At 47.6% G+C, this 13327-nt stretch overlaps 1 protein-coding gene across 1 annotated transcript in view; it reads right to left on the reverse strand.

Annotated features, from left to right (window-relative positions):
- The window catches only part of LOC134933875 (solute carrier organic anion transporter family member 1A2-like), a 133429-nt gene that overhangs the window by 70491 nt on the left and 49611 nt on the right, over positions 1-13327 (reverse strand). The window contains 1 exon segment of the mRNA XM_063929414.1: positions 12945-13172. Coding sequence (XP_063785484.1) covers positions 12945-13172 — 228 coding nt within the window.

Genomic DNA, 13327 nt, shown 5'->3' on the forward strand with positions numbered 1-13327 from the left:
CTCTGTGTCGTCAAGTATACTATCCATCCATACCTGTGGTGCATTTCAGTTTTGCACAGTTTGCTGACCACCAGTATATACTATATAGCAGTACGGTACAGTAGGCCACTGCTCTACCTACCTCTGTGTCGTCAAGTATACTATCCATCCATACCTGTGGTGCATTTCAGTTGTGCGCAGTATATATAGTAGTAGGCCATTGCTATTGATATATTACTGGCATATAATTCCACACATTAAAAAATGGAGAACAAAAATGTGGATGGTAAAATAGGGAAAGATCAAGATCCACTTCCACCTCGTGCTGAAGCTGCTGCCACTAGTCATGGCCGAGACGATGAAATGCCATCAACGTCGTCTCCCAAGGCCGATGCCCAATGTCATAGTAGAGAGCATGTAAAATCCAAAAAACAAAAGTTTAGTAAAATGACCCAAAAATCTAAATCAAAATCGTCTGAGGAGAAGCGTAAACTTGCCAATGTGCCATTTACGACACGGAGTGGCAAGGAACGGCTGAGGCCCTGGCCTATGTTCAAGGCTAGTGGTTCAGCTTCACCTGAGGATGGAAGCACTCATCCTCCTGCTAGAAAACTTAAAAGAGTTAAGATGGCAAAAGCACAGCAAAGAACTGTGCGTTCTTCTAAATCACAAATCCCCAAGGAGAGTCCAATTGTGTCGGTTGCAATGCCTGACCTTCCCAACACGGGAAGAGGTTGCGCCTTCCACCATTTGCACGCCCCCTGCAAGTGCTGGAAGGAGCACCCGCAGTCCAGTTCCTGATAGTCATATTGAAGATGTCACTGTTGAAGTACACCAGGATGAGGATATGGGTGTTGCTGGCGCTGGGGAGGAAATTGACAAGGAGGATTCTGATGGTGAGGTGATTTGTTTAAGTCAGGCACCCGGGGAGACCCGGGGAGACACCTGTTGGCCGTGGGATGAATATGGCCATTGACATGCCTGGTCAAAATACAAAAAAAAATCGCCTCTTCGGTGTGGAATTATTTCAACAGAAATGCGGACAACTGGTGTCAAGCTGTGTGTTGCCTTTGTCAAGCTGTAATAAGTAGGGGTAAGGACGTTAACCACTTAGGAACATCCTCCCTTATACGTCACCTGGACCGCATTCATCAGAAGTCAGTGACAAGTTCAAAAACTTTGGATGACAGCGGAAGCAGTCCACTGACCACTAAATCCCTTCCTCTTGTAACCAAGCTTCTGCAAACCACACCACCAACTCCCTCAGTGTCAATTTCCTCCATACACAGGAAAGCCAATAGTCCTGCAGGCCATGTCACTGTCAAGTCTGACGAGTCCTCTCCTGCCTGGGATTCCTCCGATGCATCCTTGAGTGTAACGCCTACTGCTGCTGGCGCTGCTGTTGTTGCTGCTGGGAGTCGATCGTCATCCCAGAGGGGAAGTCGGAAGACCACTTGTACTACTTCCAGTAAGCAATTGACTGCCCAACAGTCCTTTCCGAGGAAGATGAAGTATCACAGCAGTCATCCTGCTGCAAAGCGGATAACTCAGGCCTTGGCAGCTTGGATGGTGAGAAACGTGTTTCCGGTATCCACCGTTAATTCACAGGGAACTAGAGACTTGATTGAGGTACTGTGTCCCCGGTACCAAATTCCATCTAGGTTCCATTTCTCTAGGCAGGCGATACCGAAAATGTACACAGACGTCAGAAAAAGAGTCACCAGTGTCCTAAAAAATGCAGTTGTCCCCAATGTCCACTTAACCACGGACATGTGGACAAGTGGAGCAGGGCAGACTCAGGACTATATGACTGTGACAGCCCACTGGGTAGATGTATTGCCTCCCGCAGCAAGAACATCAGCGGCGGCACCAGTAGCAGCATCTCGCAAACGCCAACTCGTTCCTAGGCAGGCTACGCTTTGTATCACCGCTTTCTATAAGAGGCATACAGCTTACGGAAACTGAGGAACATCATCGCAGAATGGCTTACCCCAATTGGACTCTCCTGGAGATTTGTGACATCGGACAATGCCACCAATATTGTGCGTGCATTACATCTGGGCAAATTCCAGCACGTCCCATGTTTTGCACATACATTGAATTTGGTGGTGCAGAATTATTTAAAAAACGACAGGGGTGTGCAAGAGATGCTGTCGGTGGCCCGAAGACTTGCGGGCCACTTTCTGCATTCAGCCACCGCGTGCCAAAGTGTTATGATTCCAGCACTCTGGTCTGAGGAGGTCCTATTGCAAGGACCGGAGCACTGGAACGTAATGCTGGGTGAAGGAAGCGGGAATAGAAAGTAGCCCCTGGCGCCCTAACTCCGTTGTCTCGCCCGTGCTGTCAGAAATCCCCTGCGAGACTATGGTTGCTTGAGCCCATGGCAGCCGCGTTTGAAGGGCGGATTATGTCTGCCCAACTCCGATGCCCCCTCAGGTCTTAATGGGAGACAAAGGGAAATCCGAGACAGGGTGATAACAAGGGGCCCTCTGACTAAACAACCAGGCCAGGGGCTACAAGCTAACTGACAAAAGCTGAGGTATGTGCGGAAACCCGCCAGGGAAAAGGACAACCAAAATCCACTAGTCCGTTACTCCTACCCAGCACCGCTGGATACCAGAGTGGATCTGTGGGAGCGGAATCCTCCGCAAAAGCTCCGAAACACAAATAATAAATAATAAATGATAAAGCGGCAAAGCCGCAACACACGGCTACGCCGTGACTCACGAACACCACTGGATGTTCAAAGGTGCTCAGTCAGGACTCCAGGAACAGATGACGACTTCCGAGTACAGGACAACTGAGAACAGGAACGACCGGATACAGCAGGACTGGAAACACTCTCAGCAAACAGATACAGCATGCAAGAAGCTATTACCGGCGTCTGTGAGAAGCCCAGGAAGTGTATTTAACAGGGAGTCCTCCAATCAGCTGTTTAGAGGCTGATTGGATTAGATGCCATACAGCTGCCTAGCTGCATGGCCAGGAAACAGGTGTCCTATTAATTAAAATGGACCCAGCAACGGGGAACGCGGTCCGTCAGTGGCGTCCCCGTTGCTAGGGTCCGTGCGGCTCCGTGCGCCCGGCGTCTAGCGTTGCCAGGGAGCCGGCGGCTGTACGCGCACGGCGTCCCTGGTTGCTAGGCGCCGGGCCGCACCGACGAGCGGACCCCGGCGCCTAACAGTACCCCCCCCTTGAGGAGGGGTCAAGGAACCCCTAAAGCCAGGTTTCCGAGAAAATTCCCGAAAAAATGCCCTCTTGAGCCTCGGGGCATGGAGATCCTTATCCAGGACCCAAGACCTTTCCTCTGGACCATAGCCTCTCCAGTGCACCAGAAAATAAAGCCGACCCCGGGACAATTTGGAATCGAGAACCTTCTCCACCAAGAACTCCTGATGACCCTGTACATCTACTTGTGATTTCCCCTGAGAGATCTTCTGAGGAAATCTACTGGAAGAAACGTATGGTTTCAACAGGGAGCAATGGAACGTATTTCCGATCCGGAGAGCTCTTGGTAAACGTAACCGGAAAGCAACTGGATTGATTTTTTTAATAATATGAAATGGTCCAATAAATTTGGGGCCCAATCTAGCTGAGGTTTGTCGAAGTTTAATGTTACGAGTCGACAACCATACCCTATCTCCCACCTTAAAAGTGCAAGGACGCCGGAGCCTGTCAGAAAATTTTTTCTCTCGAAATGCCGCTTTTCTGAGAGCAAGGTGCACTTTTTTCCAAATGACTCTGAGATGAGAGGTTAAGGTTAGCGAGGAAACAGAGGAATGTTGAAAAAAAGAATTAGCTCTGGGGTGAAAACCAAAAACTGAAAAGAATGGAGACACATTAGTGGAGGAATGACAAGAATTGTTGTATGCAAACTCCGCCAAAGGAAGAAACTCGGACCAATCATTCTGGAGTTTGGCTGAGTACAAACGCAAATACTGTTTTAATGATTGATTAACTCGCTCGGTCTGCCCGTTGGATTGGGGATGGTAGCCGGATGTTAAAGACAATTTCATCTTTAATGAGGCACAAAAAGACTTGCAGAATTGTGCAATGAATTGTGGACCCCGATCAGAAACAATATCAGTGGGCAACCCATGAAGTCTGAAAACATGGCGGAGAAACAAAACTGCCAATCCCTGGGCAGATGGCAGTCGGGGAAGAGCAATGAAATGGGCCATCTTGCTAAAACGGTCCACTACCACCCATATGACTCGGAATCCGGCTGACAGAGGGAGGTCTACCACAAAATCCATGGAAATATGAGACCATGGCCTGAGAGGAACATTTAAGGGCATAAGTTGCCCGATAGGCAAGGAACGGGGAACCTTATGCTGTGCACAGACCAGACAAGAAAAAACAAACTCCTTAATGTCTTTAGAAAGACCAGGCCACCATACTGAGCGGGAGACTAATTCCAAAGTCTTAGAGATCCCCGGATGCCCGGCAACTTTGCTATCATGAAACTCAGTCAAAACAGTAGCTCTCAAAAACTCAGGGACGTAAAGACGACCAGCAGGAGTATTTCCAGGAGCTTGATGTTGAAGCTGCTTTAACTGGGTAAATAAATCTTGTGTGAGGCCTGCCCAAATGACTGAAGACGGAAGTATGGGAGTAACAGGACTGTTATTATGAACTGGAAGAAAACTGCGTGACAGAGCATCCGCCTTGGTATTCTTGGAACCTGGCCTAAAGGTGATAATAAACTTGAAACGAGTAAAAAATAAAGCCCAACGAGCCTGCCGGGCATTCAGCCGCTTAGCTGATTCGATGTACTGAAGATTTTTGTGGTCAGTCAATACTGAAATGGTATGTGTTGCTCCCTCAAGCCAATGCCTCCACTCCTCGAAAGCCCATTTAATAGCCAGTAACTCCCGGTTACCAACATCGTAGTTGGATTCAGCGGATGAGAATTTCCTGGACATAAAGGCACAAGGATGTAGTTCTAGAGAGTCCGGATCCTTCTGAGATAGGATAGCCCCCACTCCAACCTCCGAGGCATCAACCTCAACAATGAAGGGCAATTCAGGGTTGGGATGTCTGAGGACTGGGGCTGAGACAAAAGCTTGTTTCAAGGCCTGAAAGGATAACTCAGCTTCACGTGACCAGTTGGTAGGATCCGCTCCCTTCTTAGTCAGTGCCACAATGGGAGCAACCATGTTGGAAAAAGCATGAATAAATCTTCTATAATAATTCGCAAACCCTAAAAAGCGCTGAATTGCTTTTAAGTTGGTGGGTTGCGCCCAACTAAGGATGGCTTGGAGCTTCTTAGGTTCCATACAGAATCCCCGAGGGGAAATAATGTACCCTAAAAAGGATACCTCCGTGACATGAAACTCACACTTCTCCAGCTTGGCATATAGGTGATTTTCACGTAATTTTTGAAGAACCTGACGCACCTGGGTAACATGTTGTTCAATAGAGTCAGAATAGATCAGGATGTCGTCTAAGTAAACGACCACGAATCTTCCTAGAAAATCACGGAGCACATCGTTAATGAGATCCTGGAAAACTGCCGGAGCGTTAGACAAGCCGAACGGCATCACCAGATACTCGTAGTGACCCGACTGAGTACTGAACGCCGTCTTCCATTCATCTCCCGACTTGATTCGGATGAGGTTATACGCTCCCCTCAGGTCAATTTTAGAAAAAATCACAGCCGAACACAGCTGATCAAAGAGGACAGAAATCAGCGGCAGAGGGTAAGTATTTTTAACTGAGATCTTATTCAGGGCTCTAAAGTCAATGCAAGGTCTGAGTGATCCATCTTTCTTCTCCACAAAGAAGAAGCCTGCACTTAAAGGGGATTTAGATGGCCTGATAAATCCTTTCCCTAGGCTCTCCTTAACATACTCATTCATGGCCGCAGTTTCTGGCCCGGACAATGCATATAACCTTCCCTTTGGCAATGTGGCACCAGGAATTAGCTCAATAGCACAATCATAAGGCCGATGGGGAGGCAGAATGTCCGCATTGCCCTTGGAAAATACATCAACAAAGTCCTGGTATTCCACGGGAATGGGTTCGGGAATGGCAGCAGCTATTCTGACGGGAAATGTAATACATTCCTTATTACAGATGGTACCCCATTGTGAGATCTCCCCCGACTGCCAATCAATGATGGGATTATGAAAGGCCAGCCAAGGGTGACCCAGAACCACTGGAACTGCTGGGCAATGGGTAAGGAAAAACTCAATTTTTTCGGAATGAAGAGCTCCTACCGTAAGTAGTACAGGGGGTGTACAGAGGGAAATAGCCCCATTGGACAAGGGACTCCCATCTAAACCATGCATGGTGATACACCTACCCAAAGCTAACTGAGGAATACCCAAGGCCTTGGCCCACGTTAAGTCCATAAAGTTCCCTGCAGCTCCACTGTCAACAAAAGCCGACACCGAAGAACTGAGGCTGCCAAAGGAAACTTTAGCTGGGACTAAAAGGGATTTATTCGAGGAGATAAGCTGCAGACCAAAGTGAACCCCCTCACAATTCACTTGGTCGAGGCGTTTCCCGACTTATTCGGACAATTACGGGCAAAATGTCCCTTACCCCCACAGTACAAACAAAGACCAGAGTTTTGCCTTCTGGCTCTTTCTTCTGGAGACAGCCGGGAGAGACCCATCTGCATGGGCTCCTCTATGTCCTCAGGAATGGAAAATACACATGGAGTAGACCTGACAGGTGCTCCTTTTTCAGCCCTCCGTTCTCTGAGACGACGATCAATCTTAATAGAAAGCTCCATGAGTTTATCGAGAGTCTCAGGAGCGGGATACTGAAGGAGACTGTCTTTTATAGACTCAGACAAGCCGAGGCGAAACTGACTGCGCAGGGCTGGGTCATTCCAGCCACAGTCGTTCGACCAACGGCGAAACTCCGTAGAATAAACCTCTGCAGGATTTCTACCCTGTCTGAGAGCGCGTAACTGACTCTCAGCGGATGCCTCTCTATCAGGGTCATCATACAAAAGCCCTAAAGACCCCAGAAAGGCGTCTACTGACAACAATGCCGGATCCTCTGCTTTTAAACCAAAAGCCCAGGTCTGAGGATCCCCCTGGAGCAAAGAAATAATAATTCCGACCCGCTGAGATTCAGTACCTGAGGAGATTGGTCTTAAACGAAAATAAAGTTTACAGGACTCTTTAAAATTAAAAAACTCCTTCCTATCACCAGAAGAGCGGTCAGGCAAGTGCATTTTTGGTTCAGGGACTACCCTCGGGGAAGTTCGTAAAAGATCTTCCTGCGACTTCACCCGAAGGGAAAGATCCTGAACCATCTGAGTAAGTTCTTGAATCTGGCTAACTAGGAGCTGGCCAGGATTTGGCCCTAAACCAGTGGGATTCATGAGGCCGATAAATCTTACAAAACTGAATAAGGAAAAAATCAAACCCTGTTTAATTTTAAGTTTGGGTGTGGCCGGTAATAATGTTATGATTCTAGCACTCTGGTCTGAGGAGGTCCTATTGCAAGGACCGGAGCACTGGAACGTAATGCTGGGTGAAGGAAGCGGGAATAGAAAGTAGCCCCTGGCGCCCTAACTCCGTTGTCTCGCCCGTGCTGTCAGAAATCCCCTGCGAGACTATGGTTGCTTGAGCCCATGGCAGCCGCGTTTGAAGGGCGGATTATGTCTGCCCAACTCCGATGCCCCCTCAGGTCTTAATGGGAGACAAAGGGAAATCCGAGACAGGGTGATAACAAGGGGCCCTCTGACTAAACAACCAGGCCAGGGGCTACAAGCTAACTGACAAAAGCTGAGGTATGTGCGGAAACCCGCCAGGGAAAAGGACAACCAAAATCCACTAGTCCGTTACTCCTACCCAGCACCGCTGGATACCAGAGTGGATCTGTGGGAGCGGAATCCTCCGCAAAAGCTCCGAAACACAAATAATAAATAATAAATGATAAAGCGGCCAAGCCGCAACACACGGCTACGCCGTGACTCACGAACACCACTGGATGTTCAAAGGTGCTCAGTCAGGACTCCAGGAACAGATGACGACTTCCGAGTACAGGACAACTGAGAACAGGAACGACCGGATACAGCAGGACTGGAAACACTCTCAGCAAACAGATACAGCATGCAAGAAGCTATTACCGGCGTCTGTGAGAAGCCCAGGAAGTGTATTTAACAGGGAGTCCTCCAATCAGCTGTTTAGAGGCTGATTGGATTAGATGCCATACAGCTGCCTAGCTGCATGGCCAGGAAACAGGTGTCCTATTAATTAAAATGGACCCAGCAACGGGGAACGCGGTCCGTCAGTGGCGTCCCCGTTGCTAGGGTCCGTGCGGCTCCGTGCGCCCGGCGTCTAGCGTTGCCAGGGAGCCGGCGGCTGTACGCGCACGGCGTCCCTGGTTGCTAGGCGCCGGGCCGCACCGACGAGCGGACCCCGGCGCCTAACACAAAGACTGGAGCACCAGCAAACAGTCCTGAACCTGCCCTGCCATCATCTGAAGCAAGAGGTGGTAACGAGGTAGAATTCAACCCTCTATATGCTTCAGGGGATGGAGGAGCAGCAAAAGTCCATTCAAGCCTATACATCTGCCTACGATATAGGCAAAGGAGGGGGAATGCACCTGACTCAAGCGCAGTGGAGAATGATTTCAACGTTGTGCAAGGTCCTGCAACCCTTTGAACTTGCCACACGTGAAGTCAGTTCAGACACTGCCAGCCTGAGTCAGGTCATTCCCCTCATCAGGCTTTTGCAGAAGAAGATTTAGACATTGAAGGAGGAGCTAAAACAGAGCGATTCCGCTAGGCATGTGGGACTTGTGGATGGAGCCCTTAATTCGCTTAACCAGGATTCACGGGTGGTCAATCTGTTGAAATCAGAGCACTACATTTTGGCCACCGTGCTCGATCCTAGATTTAAAACCTACGTTGTATCTCTCTTTCCGGCAGACACAAGTCTGCAGAGGTTCAAAGACCTGCTGGTGAGAAAATTGTCAAGTCAAGCGGAACGTGACCCGTCAACAGCTCCTCCTTCACATTCTCCCGCAACTGAGGCTGCGAGGAAAAGGCTAAGAATTCCGAGCCCACCCGCTGGCGGTGATGCAGGGCAGTCTGGAGCGACTGCTGACATCTGGTCCGGACTGAAGGACATGCCAACGATTACTGACATGTCGTCTACTGTCACTGCATATGATTACATAGTAACATAGTAACATAGTATCTGAGGTTGAAAAAAGACAATTGTCCATCGAGTTCAACCTATTTGTGGTGTCCTATGCATGATGATTTGACTAAAATTTCTGACTGATGCTGCTGTCAGCCATTGCATTTTATCCCTATTTATAGTAACTATAATGCATGACTATGCACCATACCCCTGGATATCCTTATCCAATAGGAATTTATCTAACCCATTCTTAAAGGTGTTGACAGATTCCGCCATTACAACTCCCTCGGGCAGGGAATTCCAAACACGTATTGTCCTTACCGTGAAAAAGCCTTTACGCCGTATTGTGCGGAATCTCCTTTCCTCTAACCTGAGCGAGTGTCCACGAGTCCTCTGTGTTGATCTAACCAAAAACAGGTCCCGCGCAAGCTCTGTGTATTGTCCCCTTATATATTTGTAGATGTTGATCATATCCCCTCTTAGTCTCCTCTTTTCCAATGTAAACATGCCGAGTCTTTCAAGCCTTTCCTTGTATTCCATCGTCTCCATGCCCTTAATTAGTTTGGTCGCCCTCCTCTGTACCTTTTCAAGCTCCAGGATATCCTTTTTGTAGTACGGTGCCCAGAACTGTACACAGTATTCAAGGTGTGGCCTTACTAGTGATTTATATAACGGGAGTATAATACTCTCGTCCCTAGCATCAATACCCCGTTTTATGCATGCTAATATCTTTGAAAGAATGGTGGAGGATTATATGAGTGACCGCATCCAAGTAGGCACGTCAGACAGTCCGTACGTATACTGGCAGGAAAAAGAGGCAATTTGGAGGCCCTTGCACAAACTGGCTTTATTTTACCTAAGTTGCCCCCCCTCCAGTGTGTACTCCGAAAGAGTGTTTAGTGCAGCCGCTCACCTTGTCAGCAATCGGCGTACGAGGTTACTTCCAGAAAATGTGGAGAAGATGATGTTCATCAAAATTAATTATAATCAATTCCTCCGTGGAGACATTCACCAGCAATTGCCTCCAGAAAGTACACAGGGACCTGAGATGGTGGATTCCAGTGGGGACGAATTAATAATCTGTGAGGAGGGGGATGTACACAGTGAAAGGGGTGAGGAATCGGACGATGAGGAGGAGGTGGACATCTTGCCTCTGTAGAGCCAGTTTGTGCAAGGAGAGATTGATTGCTTCTTTTTTGGTGGGGGCCAGGGGCGGATTGGGAACAAAAAGCGGCCCTGGAAAAATTTGTACTAGTGGCCCCACATGGGCAGCACCAGAGGTGTAAGGTCTAGCCATGGGCCATGGCAGCAGCACACTCCCCCCAAGACTTTCCAGATAGTGGGCATGTCTAGCATCAAGGTGGAAGTTAAAAGGAAATAAAATTAAATATTATGAGCACATTATATGATACACCTTCAGAATTTAGGAAACTACATAATTCTTTAGAAAGATATATTTTCTTGCTTATTACACCAACCGTATCCCAATCACTATTCACTCAGTCTTATATGTCAGCCAAGCAGGCAGACAGAGCATACACTAGATCATCTGCAATCACAGGCTAAGTGGCAAAGTCATTTTCATATATGCAAATTATTTTGCATCTTATTCATTATGTCTATAAAAAGGACCACATGTCCTCAAACAAAACAGGCCCCACAGGTGCATCGGCCCACCGGGAATCTTCCCTGAAAACACTATGCCCAATCCGCCTCTGGTGGGGGCCCAAACCAACCAGTCATTTCAGTCACAGTCGTGTGGCAGACCCTGTCGCTGAAATGATGGGTTCGTTAAAGTGTGCATGTCGTGTTTATACAACATAAGGGTGGGTGGGAGGGCCCAAGGACAATTCCATCTTGCACCTCTTTTTTCTTTCATTTTTCTTTGCATCATGTGCTGTTTGGGGACAATTTTTTTGAAGTGCCATCCTGCCTGACACTGCAGTGCCACTCCTAGATGGGCCAGGTGTTTGTGTCCGCCACTTGGGTCGCTTAGCTTAGCCATCCAGCGACCTTGGTGCACCTCTTTTTTTCTTTGCATCATGTGCTGTTTGGGGACTATTTTTTTGAAGTGCCATCCTGTCTGACACTGCAGTGCCACTCCTAGATGGGCCAGGTGTTTGTGTCGACCACTTGGGTCGCTTAGCTTAGTCATCCAGCGACCTCGGTGCAAATTTTAGGACTAAAAATAATATAGTGAGGTGTGAGGTGTTCAGAATAGACTGAAAATGAGTGGAACTTATGGTTGTTTAGGTTAATAATACTATGGGATCAAAATGACCCCCAAATTCTATGATTTAAGCTGTTTTTGAGAGTTTTTTGTAAAAAAAACACCCGAATCCAAAACACACCCGAATCCGACAAAAAAATTTCAGGGAGGTTTTGCCAAAACGCGTCCGAATCCAAAACACGGCCGCGGAACCGAATCCAAAACCAAAACACAAAACGCGAAAAATTTCCGGTGCACATCACTAATTCACACACACAGCAGTGTCACAAACACACACAGCAATGTCACACAGCACAGTCACACACACAGCACAATCACACACACAGCAGTGTCACACACACAGCAGTGTCACACACAGCACAGTCACACACACAGCAGTGTCACACACAGTGTTTATACAAGGTATAATACTAATCAGGCTATGTCACCAGGAGTAGTGTCCCCACAGCTGCTGTGTGATAACGGGGAGAGTCAGTCCCCAGGACAATGTGACAGCATAAGATACAGTATAAGAGTAATTAGTGCTCAGAAAAAGACGTCTGATAGATTAACATCGATACTGTAAAGTGGATGGATTGTATAATATGTGACAGCAAATAAATACACTGTTTAGTAATGTATTCACTGTTCAGCAATGTGCACTAATACAAAAAGTCCCAAACCTCAGTTCATAGAACTTATATCATATCTCAGTATCCCAATATCAGCGAGAGAGTTTTATCTGGCCTGGTCCTTATGTGTTATCATCCAGGACAGTTAATAAATCAATACCCGGCCCTTTCCTTTAGCAGTGTATATAAGTCCAGCCACAATGTATAATTACCATGTACACATAAGTTGGAGAGATCCTTTTTGCGAAGAAATACAACGCACAAGATTGGATCCCTCTTGGAATTGTGGTGTACCAGGCTGGAAGGTCCAGATGACTGGTTCAGACACCTTGAATTGTTACGCAGTCCTTGTGGGAAATATGGAGGTTGGGATAGCCAAACAACTAACGCGTTTCGCTCTTGGGACTTACATCTATTTTCAAATGTACAGTTTTTTTGTAATAAAGTTTTATTTTATTTAACCAGACTCATTATTTATTGGGCATCGGGATAGATAAATGAATGTCCAAAGCTCCATAATTATACATTAAAGTATTGGAACCATGATACTGGACACCCAGATTTACAGACGACATTCTGATGCTGAGCAGCTACTACAGGACAACAGTGCTAGACTGTCCAATGCCAACCTCTGTCATTCATATGGTGAGATATATGTTCCACCATACACCTACACCTATACCGTGGTGGTTTTGGCAAGAATGTTTGTTGAGTACAAAAGGTCACCGGTGCTGGGGCAGAGGTTTGCTGAGTCTATCTCTAGTGGACCGAAGACCAGGCCATTTTCCCTGAGGCTGGTACAGATTTAGGGGGTGGCACTGCCCGAAATGAAACAGAGAGACTAAGAGACGGAGAGAGTAAGAAGAGAGTTGCTATGTGGCCATCACTTGTACATCACTTCACTCAGAGGCATGTACCAAAGCAGTGTTACACTTAGTAACCAGGACATTGCCCCTATAGTGTGGCACTTAGCCCTGGATGCCCGGTGATGGTGGCACAGAATGCACGCACCTTGCACTGAGAAGTCTGCATTCTCCGCAGCCCCTTCTCTGTTATCTCCTGTCTGTGGACTCAACATCTCTCTCAGCTCAGGCTGCTCCTCCTGGCCCTCTTTGGGCAGCGACTTGGGGACAAACCAGAAGGGGATGGCAGCCAACAGATTCAGGAGAGCAGTGGCCAGATATCCAATCCACCAGGCACCCACCCATCGGGTGTCATTGATACTTAGTGTAACCTCATCTGCGGGGACAGAGACAGAACAATGGAGTGAGGAAAATTACAAGGGAGACAAGTTCATAGAAACATATATTAATGATGACTGACCGGACCCTAGGCCATGCATTTACTGAAAGGATCACAGTAACCAAGTATATGTTCTTCTGTTCTGCCTGTGA

The sequence above is a fragment of the Pseudophryne corroboree genome, chromosome 6, assembly GCF_028390025.1.
Source record: "Pseudophryne corroboree isolate aPseCor3 chromosome 6, aPseCor3.hap2, whole genome shotgun sequence".
NCBI lineage: Eukaryota > Metazoa > Chordata > Amphibia > Anura > Myobatrachidae > Pseudophryne > Pseudophryne corroboree.